The sequence below is a fragment of the Carassius gibelio genome, chromosome B16, assembly GCF_023724105.1.
Source record: "Carassius gibelio isolate Cgi1373 ecotype wild population from Czech Republic chromosome B16, carGib1.2-hapl.c, whole genome shotgun sequence".
Classification (NCBI taxonomy): Eukaryota; Metazoa; Chordata; class Actinopteri; order Cypriniformes; family Cyprinidae; genus Carassius; species Carassius gibelio.
The window spans coordinates 13310928-13326566 of record NC_068411.1 but is presented as its reverse complement, the minus strand read 5'-3'; the positions used below and the strand labels follow the sequence as shown (position 1 = coordinate 13326566).

The 15639-nt window shown below is 36.4% G+C and overlaps 2 protein-coding genes across 2 annotated transcripts; both read left to right on the top strand.

Annotated features, from left to right (window-relative positions):
* Positions 1-2536: 2536 nt before the first annotated feature.
* Positions 2537-7662, top strand: macc1 (MET transcriptional regulator MACC1). Its single transcript, XM_052579677.1, has 5 exons — positions 2537-2714; positions 3742-3908; positions 4054-6104; positions 6194-6382; positions 6588-7662. Exons 2-5 carry the CDS (start codon positions 3791-3793, stop codon positions 6789-6791), a joined length of 2562 nt encoding a protein of 853 aa, XP_052435637.1. The 5' UTR covers positions 2537-2714; positions 3742-3790; the 3' UTR covers positions 6792-7662.
* A 4279-nt stretch (positions 7663-11941) lies between these two features.
* On the top strand, positions 11942-14747 carry tmem196b (transmembrane protein 196b). Its single transcript, XM_052579083.1, has 3 exons — positions 11942-13304; positions 13930-13986; positions 14220-14747. Exons 1-3 carry the CDS (start codon positions 13140-13142, stop codon positions 14493-14495), a joined length of 498 nt encoding a protein of 165 aa, XP_052435043.1. The 5' UTR covers positions 11942-13139; the 3' UTR covers positions 14496-14747.
* The last annotated feature ends 892 nt before the right edge of the window (positions 14748-15639 follow it).

Genomic DNA, 15639 nt, shown 5'->3' with positions numbered 1-15639 from the left:
TTAAAACAAACCCAAACTTTCGATTTGCAGAAATTGCTTTTATTAATTGAATACCATATATCATCTTTACATATACCATAATTCATTTTTCTCAGTGCTCTTTGCATTAACAACATTTCTGAGAGCAAACCTAAGACAATGTCTATAGAATGTTCTTTTAAGAGTTGTTTTTGGAGCTGCATCGACCTCTAACACATACTAACAACAAACATGCGGGCAGTTATAGCGTGACTTTGTCCATATTTTGGCGCCACATGCAAACCAGTCTTTCTATTTATATAACTGTGGTTTTATGAATAAACTCAGTTGCACTTGTGAACTTTAGTACAGGATCTAAGACATAATTGGCATATTTGTCTCTGTGATGGCAGCCTCACAGGTCAATCAACATGGTTTGACAATCTTCTTTAAGATGAACCCGCATAAGAAAGAATGCTCTGGGCGAAATTCCTCCTGTTAAAATGTATGAAACCTGTACAGTCAGGTTTCTCATTGAACACAGAACGTTTCACAAGATACCATAAATTTATGTTTTGATAAGCTTGTGAACGTGACTTTTAGTCAAGGTTACGATACATGGAATTTGAGTAGACCTACAGGATTTATGAACTTTATATTTATTGTTTTAGGCAGTGGATCTATCAGTTACTACAGAACCAGTTAAAATGTAATTTTATAAAGAAGAAACACAATGCACCCATGACCGATTTAAGGTTATATAACCCTATGTTTGTGATCAACTGTTAAGGTGCCAGTGTTCAAAAAATAAAGACATTCTTAGGACATTCCGACTGATCTGATCACCTTAAGCTCGGTGAGTGATAGTGGCATGAACCCTGAACACAGTTATTAACAATGTTGAGTGCTAGGGCTGCATTATCAATGTTGATCTTATGTTTTATTTATTTATTTTTTTTGCCAGGAAGCATGTGAACCTGTTGTCATGATGTTACCTTTAAACTTGTTAACCTCTGAATTGTTTGGACATACTTAATAAATGTGTCATGCACTCTTTCCAAGATGTTGTGTTAGTTTATTTGTTGTTGCATGTATTCAGCATGTATTCCTATACTGACAGGGTCACATATACACTTTATACAAAAAAGAAAGAAACATTTTTACATTTTTCAATATCATCATCATAAAATGCATTAAACATCACATTAGTGAGTTGATAGTGAGTAAGGCTAATACATAGTCATAAAAATAAAAACGTTTTTGCAAATATATTCAAAACTAAATGGTATGACACACAGTAGAATTTTACAGGAACATTTCAAAGAGAAGAATTATGAATAATTAGGGAGAATCAATAAATTATGATATACAATATGTCATCTAAACTGTAACTGTAATCTGATTATGTACATTTTGCAATATACTCTTATTACTATACTTAATTCATGGAATCTGATTACATAATCCAGATTTAATCTAATCAATTGTAGGGCTATAGCATGCAAGTGCGCATCTTTTTTCAAATACATATATGTGGTCAAAAACATATTTTTCTAGGGTAGCTTTTTTATATTGTTCTTATTTCTAATGTGGTTTGTATGTGTTTTTTTTTTTTTTTTTTTTTGCCTCTTTTTCATACATTTCCATATGGTGTATTTTGATGTTTTATTTGTTATGTAAAGTGCTTTGAGAAGTAGCATTTATAGAAAAATAATAATAATAATAATTTTTATTATTATTATTATTATTATTATTATTATTATTAAAACACTAAATAAAAAAACAAATACAAATGTTTGTTTCAATGAACATTAAATTCGTTCAAATTTGTTTAAAACATTAGGTATTTTGAAATAACAATGAACATTTAACATTTTACATTTTACAATTTTACAGCATTTATTAATGTTAATGAGGTTAATGTTAGTTTCTACATTGCAGGATGTGTCAAATAATAGGCTAGTAAAGGTCTTTTATACACGAACAGGAATTAGCACTGAACGATAATTACATTAATATTGGTCAATTAAAAGTAACCTAGATTCTTAAAAACATTTTAACATTGTTCTTTGTTAAATCAACTATTGTTTACGAAACGGTTATCATGTGCTACCTGTGCACAGCTGAACTAAAGTTAACCACTAGAGGGTGCTCACTGACATTTAATCGTGTTAATGAGCCTTGATGTTGTTTCAGGACTCCTTTACTGACGTTTACGTCTTAAGTCAATTTTGTCACGAATCTAATTCTACTAAATAAAAAATACATTTTAAATAAAGGCATGTCCTGTGTTTCTGCCTATATCATAACAGTATGGCTATAAACATGTGACGTTTGAGGAGATACACAATCATAGTGAAAATGCACATTCAATGACATTTAAATCTTTTCATGACTTAGCTTTAATAAAAGTGGGGAAAATATGTTATTTAGTGATAGAAATTTGAATGTATGTAGTTTATATATATGTAAAATCCCCTCTCGTGAATTTGCATACCGAAACCACCTTTTCCCTGGAGTTTCAGGTGTTGCAACGCTCTCTGGGCAAATAAAGAGGAGGCTTGTGGGTGGTGGAGTTTAACTGAGAACCTGGAAATGACTCTGTGACTGTTTGGTACTACGTATCCCAGTGTGCACTTCTCCACTATTCAAGCAGACAGAGAGACACGCAGAAGTGTAAGGTGTACAGTTGGTGACACTCCCCGACGATTAAAAAGTTCGCACAAGGACTGAGTGGGGAAACTACCATGTTAAAGGTACGTGTTTTAATTTTAAATAGTTTAAAATATTTTATTTAGCTAAGTTATATTGGCTGTTTGACCAAACTAAGCATGAATATTAAAAAGACGTATTTGACTACATCAAGTCTTTCACGTGTTTTGATTTAAAAAGATTGTGTGTGTGTTAAAGTACAGCGTGGAATGTGTGTCTTTATGGCGTTTTAACAGGCTAATCCTAAAATTAATGCATGTATTTATTTAATAGAGAAACTCGCAGTAGAATAGAACGTTAATATGGGATGACGTTTTTCATGAATTGGAAAACAAACAGGTGTATTGTGACGTGGCTGATGCGGGGCGTGTTAGCGCGTGTTGATTTGAATAGAGTACTCAGCCCTTCACCACCGAGACAAAGCTTTATCTACGACACACTGATATTCAGACAAGACAGACCTGTTTTCAAGATCATGAATCATTGCTGGAGACAGGACAGAGAGGATACTATACAGTGATTCAGAGACTTATGACAGAAGAAATGATTCAAAACAAGAAGACAAGTTTCACTGATTGACTCATTGAGACTGTTTATCCATAAAGTTTAAGTTATTTATTTGTAAACGTCAATTGGTGATTGTTTACTGTTTAAATAAACCATAAATCACTGAAATTATTAAGAAATTAAAGATGAATATATGTGAAAACATTAAATGTTTATGTTTAAAAAAAGTTTATTTTTAAGACTGTTGTAGAATGATATAAGAATCTAATATATAAGTAAGTTAAAACACTAGCATAAAATCAAGGAGGATATTGACATGATTTTGTCTTTGCAAAAGCGTATATGCTGGTTCAGATAAGCACTGTCCTGAAGAACCTACAACAAAACATCAATAAAATAATCTAGTGACCATACAGGCAACTCAAGAAACGGCACAAATGATCATGATAGAAAGGGGTCCTTACTGAGCCCAAGCTGGTGCAATGAAAAACTTATTTTTAATAATGTAAATTGGATTAGTACATTTATTTAAAAAATGTGAATTTGTTCGTCCTTTTTCAATAGCTTTGACATTAGAGAAAAGACTGTTGTCATATCATCTTGGATATTCAAAATGGCAGCCGCAAAAGTAAAGTCGAACAGTCGTGCAGGGAATCTGCTTCGGAGTAGATCGGAGGGGACACTAATAGATATAGACGACAATGTGACCATCAACAACAACAACCTTCATGGTAAGTATTTGTTAATAATGTGAAGACATTTTTCTTATTTGCTCCACAAACATAATTTTCAAACTGATCTATTTGTCCTAACAAATATTGTATTAGGATTTTGTTTCATTTCTGTGTTTACATTTGATATACTCTATTCTCTTAGGGGGCTATGGTTATGAGATTGGAAAAACCTCTGAGTGGCCTGTCCTACCGAAGGAAATTGAAAATCCAAAACAAACTACCAACCCCTTCTGGAATCAGCTGGGCAGGTCAAATCCATTCTTAAATGAAATAGTCCACGCCAGCAATTACGACTCTGGAGTGTCCATGCTGAAAGAGGATCCCTTATCTCGGTTTGACAGTATTAACGAGGACTCACTCAGCTCATCTTCCGATGAAACAAACTTTGCTCATCTTTTAGCACCCAGACAAAACAATTTAAACCGATCTGGGAGGTGGAGAAGTGCCTCGGATATACTTGACAGCCTTGAGCAGAAGGAAGATAATAGGATGAAGAGACTTCACTCTCAAGGACCCTTCCTGAATCCTGATTTTGAGTGGTTGAAGAATGACAGAGAAGCTTACAAAATGGCTTGGTTGAGTCATAGGCAGCTAACCAGGTCCTGTTTGGACCTGAGCCTAATGAAACAAAGTCCTGGATGGGCCCAGACTCAGGCCACAGACATTCAGATCTTCTGCAAGATCGACCACAACGGTGGCTCTGTGCAGTTGCCAGACTGCGATATCACTGCACATATTCCCCATGGACATGTCCCCCCAGGTGAGATCCAAGAAATCGGCCTCAAAGTCCTCCTCGATCCTCCCGCTGGAATAAACAACAACTACACCACAACTCTGAGTCCTCTTTTAGAGGTCAGCCTCAGTAACCATAATGTATCGGGGGGCATTTCGCTGGAGATGAGAATGGCTGCCAAAGTAAAAAGTGACCCTACAAGCCACGTCCTGACCTCATTCGTGGGTCTAGCCTCTCACAGAAAAGAAGGACCTTATCAGAAGATGAAAGACTGTTACATATACAATGACGTGTTACAGATGAAGCTCTTTGATTTAAAACCACGCATGTATGTCATAACTGCTGCCGAGGCCACTGTTTTGGAGCAACCTGCTATGTCAGTGTGGGATTACTTGGATCGCCATATCACGATAGCCGTCTACGGTCCCAAGCACATACACCCATCATTTAAAGTGGTGCTTTTCATATCGAACCATGATAATATTCCACCCAGGCTCCCTTTCTCTGATATCCAGAGGGGTGACAGGAACCTGCCTCCGGTTGTCTTGGAGCTTTGGGGAAAGCATCAGTTCAACCCACATGGTCTTAAAGACCTTCAAATTGCTGCTAAGGTTTTGGATGCAAACTTTGAAGTGAAACCGGCGGATCTGAATAAAGAGGTCACGCAGGAGCAGCTTCGAGCAGGAAAAGTGCTTCATCTACCGTTAGATCTGGTCAAGGTGAGTGGAGGTGAAATGTGTCCCTTCAAACTCAACATTGAGGTGAAGGATCCCAACAGTCTCACTTTGGGAGATTTCAACTTCACCTCCCCCGAAGCTACACCTCTGAGGGCAGAAAAGCACAACCATAGGCGAGCAGATCGGCAGAGGGAAGTTACTTGTTCCGCGCCCATTCCTGAGGAATCAATCTCACAAATCCTTACCCAGAAGTTTCAGGACAGACCTGTGAGATTGCTTTGGTATGGGATTGCAATGAAATCGATTCTCCGAGAACCGAGAGTGGATTATCTTCTGGAATACTTCAAAGGTGATACAGTTGCTCTGCTTTCTAAAGAAACCGTTAGATCTATAGGACAGATGAAGGTTAAGGAATGGTACATCGGCTTTCTTCGAGGAAGAGTGGGCTTGGTGCACTGCAAGAACTTGAAGATCATAACCAAGGATCAAGTCATCGACTTCACTGGAATTAATATCACCACATCAGTCCTCTTGGACAATATGACAGTCCCTTTTAAAAAACTCACCTACATGTACTCTGCTATCCAGACCCTGGTCACAGAGCATGTCAAGTGCTGGAGAACCTTTGCTGAGGCTCTTGGTTACTCCGAGGACTCAATCGATGCTATCTCTAGGAGACACGCTGACACGGAAGCAGAGAAGGTGGCTTGTGTTCTAGAAAAGCTCAAGGAAGACTGCCACGCAGAGAAGATCAAGAAAAAGTTCCAGCATGAGCTTATCATAGTATGCATCTTTTATTTTGACATACATTTTATGTGTAGAACAAAAATCGGAGGGAAACAAGTTTTATTAATGATTGGTATTTCCCACAGGGACTGTTAAAGATGGATGCTCAAGGTGTAGTAGCCCATCTCATCCAGGATATAGTGATTCTATCCACCGCAGTCGAGCTGGGAGTGCGATGGCGGGAACTTGCCGAGAGACTCTGGAAGCTCTCCAATGCCCAGGTCGCTGCTTATGAGGCACCACACAAAGGGAAAAATGGAGAAGTAAATGCCCAGGTGAGCTAAAACAAAAAACATATACCAGTAAAAGCAATGATTAAATACCTTGTTTAATTTATTACCATATTACTCACTTTGACGATCATCATTGACATGATCGACCGAATAAGGTCTAACCCAATCCTAGTCATTCCATTTGACATGTCTGCATCTTAATATATATATTTTTGGATTTGATTTATTGTTTTGCTTCATTTAATAGACAATGTGGAAGCCTGCATATGACTTCCTGTATTCCTGGAGTAAGCAGTATGGGGACGGCTACAGGGATATGATCCAGGACCTTCACCTGGCCCTGGATAAAATGAAGAGCCCAGTGACTAAGCAGTGGAGACAGATTACTGGAGCTCTCATTACAGTCAACTGCATGGAGGTCCTAAGGGCATCAGCCTTCCTCAGAGATTAGGAAATGACTCCTGGAGCACCTGCACGTCATATTGAGGTGATCCTGCTGAGTTCATACTAATCGCTGTGCCATATTTTTGACATGATAAATATCGCCTTTAGGAGGCATCTACCCTGTTATCTGAAAAGTACTGAATATGTTTTTTACTGTTCACCTGTCTGTATATTTTATGTGTTGTATTTACTGTGACTATGGAATTGTGAAAACTGTTGTCTGGTTCTTAAAAGACTCTGAGTTGTTACAAAGTCCCTTATGCAAGGTTAAGGCTTTTAAGGGTTGTTGTTGGAAGGAGAAATAGGAGAACTGGTAATTAATTTTGATAGAGATGGAATCTGAAACATTTTCCTTCTAGATGAACTGCCTCAAGGTTACCTCCTTTTTTTGTTTCACTTAAGCAGTTTTGCTTGAACAGTAAGTATCTGAATCAGTTACATTTGAATATTTGAAGCTGTATATGTAGTATCTGGTGTGAGTGTTACATGCATTTAGGTCCTCTTGGAATGTGACTCATTATTCATCCGTGTCAGTGTATATTGATAATTTCACTATCCAAGGATGTACCATTATATACTAGGTTTAACATTTAACATCATATCTTTGTATGATACTGGAAAACTGTATTGATATATTTTTATATTTAGTGTATTCCTAGTTGACATTTTAAATGTACTAACTACAGTGTTTAAGAGTGAGGGTCCTTGTATAGTTGCAAGCCTTTCCTGTGTTAGAAGAGTCTTTAAAAGTTTTGTATTGCTGTATTTTTTAATGTTAATACATTTTGAGATTTACTATAATTAAACTTTAACCTTTTGTCATGAAGGAGCTCTATAATAAAGGGCAAAGATGTTAATAATAAAAATGTTTTCATGTATTTTAATCTTGAATTTACTTCTGTAATTGTTGTTTAAAATATAATATGAATGCACAACATGCAGCATCATAACCACACATGGCACTATATCTGCATTGCATTCTGAGAAGTGCAGGGATGTGCAGCTCGGCCTCAAACATGTCACTTCCTTTCAATGATTTAAAAATGATGCCATTATCTGGACAGCAGTGGATTCTCCAGTGACCTAGCATTATTCACAATACAGGATATTCATAAAGCTCATTATCCTTCAGCCATGCTAGACTATCTGAAGTACGGACTGTTGCTTGGAGATCTCAGGTGCTCTCAGTCACACACAAGCATAGTCTTCAAATTCCTAACCTTCCCTTCAAAATGTCTTTCACCCTTTCCTTTGGTGTCTGTTGCTTATTTAGCTTGCATGTTTTCTTAGGCCTTATCCTGCTAAGAGTTTTATTGTTCAGTGCTCAGTGCCTTTTAAAGTTCGGTTAAGCTGTATTTGGCCTTTTACCAAGTCATGATTGTGTAGTACTAGTAAGTATAAAAGCCCAGGAAAGGTTTAAGAATGCTATTCGATTTTAGCCTTAAAGGGACAATTTACCCCAAAATGAACATTGTCACCATTTACCATTTAATCTAGAAGGAAGCATGCTTGATGACATATTTTTCATTTTTGGATGTACTATCCCTCTACATATTCTTTGATTATTATTGGCCGATTACGAACCATCTCACATCTGTATGATATTAATTTGACTGATGTCCAAATCTATGAGCTTGAGTGGTCTTCGGTCCAACATAGGGGCTATTCGTGTGTTATTTTATGTAAAACTGATCCAGTCCTGATCTCAGCATGTGATAATGAGGGACTGATTAGTTATCTTGAGTGAAGTTTGCAAACTAAAGATCAAATTAAAGTAACACTGACCCCCAAAAAAGACAAAGGTTCTGTATATTAAAGAGACAGCTCATCCAAAAAAATCTGTCATTGTTTCATTTCACTTCATTCCAAACAATCTTGGGGCCCATTATCCATAGTACGGACAATAAATACTATGGTAAGTTAATGGGACCTGAAACTATTTGGTTACCAACATTCTTCAAAATATCAGCAAAAGAAAGAAATGCATACAGGTTTGCAATGATATGAGAGTGAGTAAATTATATTTATTTAATGTTTCACCATCGATTTCTCAGTTTTAATGTAGCTCTTCCTTCACATTTACATACATTATGAATACTCAATAATAAATTATATTTTATGACATGTGACGTGACATTTTATCACACCTTTTATCACACGTCTTCTCTTTAGCTCAGGACTAATTTTATGTATGAATAAGTTTCATTTGAAATGATTCAGTCTGCTTTTGGATCATTTTGTCTAGATATACAATAGGCTTATTCTATTTCTGAAGACGATGACTGTTTACTCTGAATGTTATTTGCAATATGGCAACTGTATAGATCTGTTATTATGCCTTTTTAATTTTTTGCTTCGAAAATGTTTAAATTCTTAATGTGACAAAGAAGCTTGCCCAGACATGACTTAAAGTGTTTAAATCTGAAAGGATTCCAAGGGACACAATCCATGGGTGGATAGTCAATAACTTACTAGAAAGTTTCTGTTCCTTTCCAAATATCATTAACTGCTCTTTGTGTTTTTGGTAGGAAGCCTTAGTCATTGTTTTCATACTGTATTGTGTTACATCATAGCGTCTGGTATGTGAAGAAATGGTACGTTTTACCTCACAAAGAAGCTAAGAAATTCTCAAGGACTGGAAGGAGCTCACCTCTGGCATCCATTACGAAATAGAGCAAAGCCAATTCAGCTTTAAGAATTAAGGTCATTGCAATGAAAAACCACTCTCCCTGAGAATGACTATTCCATTATGATTGAAAACTTTCTACTTGCCACCCAAAAACAACCTTTTATGCAATGTAAAGTACTCATAACAACAGCAGCTCTACAGTTTTTGTAGGGAGGGTAATTGTTAATGTTCTGAGTCACAATGATACTCTGAGATCACATGGTAAAAAAAGTTTCTGTCAAAAAGAGACATGTCCATCTTTATTTTGTATCAATCCGTAGGAAATAGAGATAAAGCTTGATCACAGTAAATCAGTGGTTCTCAAATGGGCATCAAATGATTCAAAACAAGACAAAACAACTATTAAAACAAGCCAAAACCAGGAGTTTCTCTAGATCTTTTTTACTGGTACAGTACATAAGCCCCAGTTAAATACTATTATTGATTAATCATTATGTGTCTATGTATATTCTAGTACACTGACTACAATTAGTTTTTTTCTGACACTATTTCAGCTACTATTTGTTTTCTCTCAGCTGTTTAGAATTGTAAAGTAACTAGCAAACATAGATTTGCAAAGAGTTACTTTTTTAATCTAAATAGTCAAATGCATTTGCAAAAGGGGCTGACATTTTTTGCGTGATTCAGTTTGATTCATTCAGACAGACAGTTCACTCACTCACGCACCGAATCGTCTGCAGTTTCACCTAAGAAAATAAAATATACCTACAGTCCTGTAGAAAACAAAAAATTGAAAATGTCTTCTATCGCTTGTGAACGGAGCAGCTCTTTAATATGCATGCAGGAAAAATTATAAAAAATCTATTTACTATTTCCAGAAGAGTACCAGATTAAAGGCACACTTTTTTGGTGACCCAGTACTGATTAAAATAATAAATAAATATAATAATAAATAAATATCTTGAAAAACTATCTTGAAAAAACAATGTATGAGGAGGCCTAATTTTTTAAAGTGTGATTTCCTGGAAAATTAATGTAAACGATTAAGTCATAAAACTCCATTAATTAATTCTTAATTAATATACAGTTTTCTATTTATGCCAAGCTTTAAAATACTTTCTAAAATTGCGTATAATTTATATGAATCTTTATCCTCAATCCTTATCAAGTAGATCACAAAAACTAGAAAACTAACAGCTGAGTAGAATATAATAGTGAAACAAAGAATAAATATACTCTTCACGCTTCATGAGTATTGTGAGGGCAGTATGTGTTCCGTGTCCATCCAGTTCATAACTTGCAGGGCTCCACTGTTCCTGTGACACCACACTTTAATGAGAAAAACAAGGGTAATGACCAGAAAACATTCTGGCTTCACAGTTTAGAGGCACACACAGGGAAAACAGCAAGCTTCACACTGCACTGCTTCAACACAGTGACCTCCAGCGTAGTGCAGTTTCTTTTCTAAATTCAGCTAGCAGGTCACAGTAAAGTATAATCAAAGCCTTTTAAAAACAAGGCATAGAATGCAGCCCAAGCAAGAAGCCATTTAAAGGAATAGTTCACCCAAAAATGAAAATGTTGTCATCATTTACTCACCCTCATGTCATCCCAAAATGTCATTTCTTTCCTATATTTAACACAAAAGAAGGTATTTTGCAGAATTGTAAAAAAAAAAACAAATAGTTGTCATTTCCAATGACTTCTATATTAGGAAAAGAAGTACAATGGAAGACAATGGGGACCATCAACTGTTTGATTACCCAGCATTCTTCAAAATATCTACTTTTATATTCAACATAAGAAAGAAACTCATATGGGTTTGGAATGACATGAGAGTGAGTAAATGATAACAAAATTAAAAATACTGATTACGAGTACATGGACAGCACTTGTTTTATATTACACAAAAATACTAGCATGAACTGGATTTATTCAAGTCAATTTTTTTATTACTGAATGAACCTCCATACATTCATTTATAAAAACGAAACATTTTGACTGGTTAAATCAGTATACATATGTAAGTTACCATGTGTAACAGTGTAGAATTACTTTAATAAAATAACCAGTTACCTTTTTAGTGTGCTTGTTTGGTCTTAAAAATACAGTGGGGCAATGAAACACTTTTTAATGAAGCTTTCAGGCTGTGCTGTATATCTCAGAGAGTGTGTGAGAAGAGCCTGGAGGTAAATCAGCACCGAGCGCTCATACTCGGCAGTATCACAGCCCCTGTTTTCACAAGCACTGAGGCACATCAAACTGAGATTAATGAGATGTGACTGGCTTTGTCGTAGGACCCTTTCACCAGATCACACGCAGAGGGTGGCCGAGCAGTGTCACACTCACTGAGGGGGATCTGAGCACATCAGTGCGGATAGTAGGCCATGTTTCTGGAGTTTATGTAATGATGAACGATAAAAATAGATCCCTTTCCCCCCACTGAGCTATTTCAGAGTCATGACTGTCATAATGCATTTGTTAAACTACATTTATATGAAATTTGTCAGAAAGAAACAGAGAGGATGTCACCTCCGTCCGATATGTTGCCAATAAAGTTTAAAGATTAAACACTTAAAGCCAAAAATGAAAATGCTGTCGTCATTTACTCTCATCGTTTACACACGTTGTTCCAAACCTGCATGACTTTCCTTCTTCTGTGGAACAAAAGAAGATATTTTGAAGAATATTGGTTACTAGTTTTGACTCTGATATCAGTGGGACCCAAAACTGATAGTTTGCCAACATTCTTCAAAATATCTTCTTTTGTGTTTCACTGAAGAAAGAAATGCAGACAGGTTTGAAATTAGTGTCAATGTCATTTTTTTTTTCAGTTCCTGTTTTACCTGCCTGCTATCTAGTTCGTTTTTCTTTGTTCTCATTTTCCTGCCTCTAGTGTGTTGCCATAGTTGTTCATTAATTACATCAAACCTGTTTTTATTGTGTTTGTTATCTTGTGTATACAAGCTCTTTGGTTCCTTTCTTCTATGTCTGCTGTTGAGGTGTACACTATTTCATTAATTTTCTTCTGTGGTTCACCTGTGTTTACTTTATTTAATAAACCAAGCCATTGCTTTTAACCTTCTTTGTCTACCGTCATCATCTTGGGACCCATAATGTGACAGAAATGACATGAGGATGAAGAAATGTTGTTAATTTTTTGGTGGAATATCTCTTTAATTGAACCCCCCCAAAAAAACACCCTTTATTTGGACATCACTGACTTGCATTGCATGTGAAACATTCTTCAAAATATATTTTGTGTTTTACACAGAAGAAAGTCATTCAGGTTTGAAATGACATGAGGCTGCGTAAATGATAACAGAATATTCTTTTTTTGACTGAACTATCCCTTATTAAGGGAAGTAGACACATTAGAAGGCTGCATATGTTTATGGTTTGTGTGTTAAAGGTCAGGTAGTCATGTGACCTATATAGCCATATCACAAACTGTCCAACTGCTTATAATCAGAGAAACATACATTTATATGCAAACAAATGTCAAGAGCTGCACAGAGAATTGATTTCACTTTTGCTTTCTTTAGGTAACGTGTTATAATTCTTGCAAAACTGAAATCAGAGTTTAAACTACTGTGAAACACTTAATTTTTTTTATTAAAGCTGGAATGTGTAACAGAAGATCTGTATAGCTGGCTGGCGAGGTGAGAGAGGGATTTTCTGCCTTTGACTCTTTCTCACAGTGCGAGGAATGATGCCTGGAGGAGCATGTGCACCAAGCGAGCGCTTGTTTGGAGTTTGCTGGTCCTCTCTGTCTTTCATATGGGACTCGGGGTGTCCTGCATCTCTCTGGGTGTGCTGGGGATCACACAACCCCGCAGGCTACAGAAAAGCCAAACCTCCTTCTCCACACCCATATGGAGCGGCGTGTGTGTAAGTAAGAGACCTTAATGTATCTTCTGCATGAGACTATATTAATATATATTTATCAGCAAACAAAATTATATATATAAAATATGAAATGGTGAATTCTTATCTTTTTAATAAATCTGCTGATTTTTACTCTGCTTATCATTTAAAGCATTTTTAACCAAATAATTATCTTAAATAAAACAGTAATGCATTAATCCAAGTAAACCTTTTACTTGCACATTATTATATTATATTATATTATATTATATTATATTATATTATATTATATTATATTATATTATATTATATTATATTATATTATATTATATTATATTATACAGGTTTGGAGAATGGATGGATGAATATTATATTTTTCTGTCATATTATATTATTTGTATGATTTTAAAGTATTACATTTAACAACTGTTTTTTAAACTGATAGTTTATTTAACGTTATTATACTTATTCAAGCATAATAAAATGAAACTTAAAACACATTTTGACAGCAATTATTCTTATTAAACAAGGATTGATGCGGGCGATTTTTACCTTCGCAATATGCAGCTAAAATATGATGTCCAGAGCGTGTCATTTGCAGTTGTTCAAGAATTTGATTTAGAGTTAGTAACACATCTCTGTTTTTCAGTTTCTTGTCTGTGGACTATCTGGGATACTGTGTGCGAAGAAACAAACTGGAGTGACTGTAAGAGTATAGAGACGCAAGGCGCAACATAAATATTTCTTATCTAATCTAACACACATTGACAGAGATAACAGATATTGTAAGTCACTGACATCGACTTGTAAACGTTGTCTGTAATCCCTGCTTTATCACTCTTGTGATACTAACGTGCAATAAGCACCTGTTTTATATAGTTAGTAATGCTGGATAATTACTGGTATCTCATACCCGCTTTGTCCTGCCTCTCATCACAGATGATCCTGTTTTCAGCTTGTTGCATCTGTGGACTTATCGGGGGAATTCTCAATGTCCAGTTTGTGCGTGCAGTGGTGAAACGGACGAGCAGCCTGTACTATCTGCACCTGGCCTTCCTCTGCCTGGCCAGTCTGGGCATCTTGGGCTGCACCCTCTCCACCTGGCTCACCTGCAGACTCGCCAGCTGCGAACAGAAAAGACTGTTTCTGGAAAGGGATCTGTCGCTGCATCATTCTATGGAGATGGGCGAGAAGGTGAAGGCGACGTGTGGATGAACTATCCGTGAGATCTATGTTACTGTTATTAAAAATGTAAAAGCGTATATTTGGTTGGATTGCTTCGTTTGAGTTACGTCGTGATAATTTGTCTCTTGTGGGATAGCAGGGATGTCAAAGTTGTAAATGTTTAAAGATCTATAAAACAAATAAATCCTGGAATATGGCCATTCTAAAGGATTTGTTTTGTGCGATAATGTATATCTTTGTTTGTACTTTATTCCTGGTTTGCTGATCAATTACAACATTTCAGCTGTCTAGAGCTGTAGTCAAGTCCGGCTTTGTCGAGTCCAAGTCAAGTCCAAGTCCAGGACTAGTCGAGACCGAGTCAAGACCGAGTCCAAAGAGGTTCGAGTCCAAGTCAAGTCCAAGTCCAAAAGTTTCGAGTCCAAGTCCAAGACCGAGTCCAAATGAAAGAAAAAAGGGTCCTCTTCAAGACCACATACTTAACTACTGATAATGTTTGTGATGCGAGAGAAAGCATATCTCCTATTCTAAGAAAATCATTTTACATTATTATTTGTAATGATCAAAAAGCATGTGCAAAGTAACAACTCTGTAGGACAGGGGTCTCCAAACTACATCCTGGAGGGCCAATGTCCTGAAGGCCTTAAAACAACTGGACGATTAGTGTGTCTAGTAAGAGCTTGAGTGTGTATAATTAGGGTTAAAGCTAACAGGGGCGTTAAACAAGATCCTGGGCCCTATGCATAGGCAGTCCTGATGGGCCCCCATGGCCCCCACCCATGAAAATATCCAGGTAAAAAATATATATTTCAGATTCATACTTTTCAAGGGCCCTCTCTTCCTTTGGGGCCTTGCTAATGAGTACTGGTTTTACCCCCAGTCCGACCCTGGGAGCTAAACTTGGATAAACAAAGTTTGGAACTGTAAGGTCAAATAATTTTTATGTACTTTATTTTTTGTTGACATTATATCTGTGGTCAAAAATGTATATGACCATGCCTAATTGGCACAGTGCACAGACACACGCAAAGCTCTGGATATGACAAATGCGCGCAGCAAGGCTAGAATGGATACGTTTGGCTCTACTGGACATGCGCACGTCGAGCTCTGTCGGAAACAATCGACTACTCCAGCATGCATTAACCATAATGCATACATAGTGTTTGCAAGTACGACG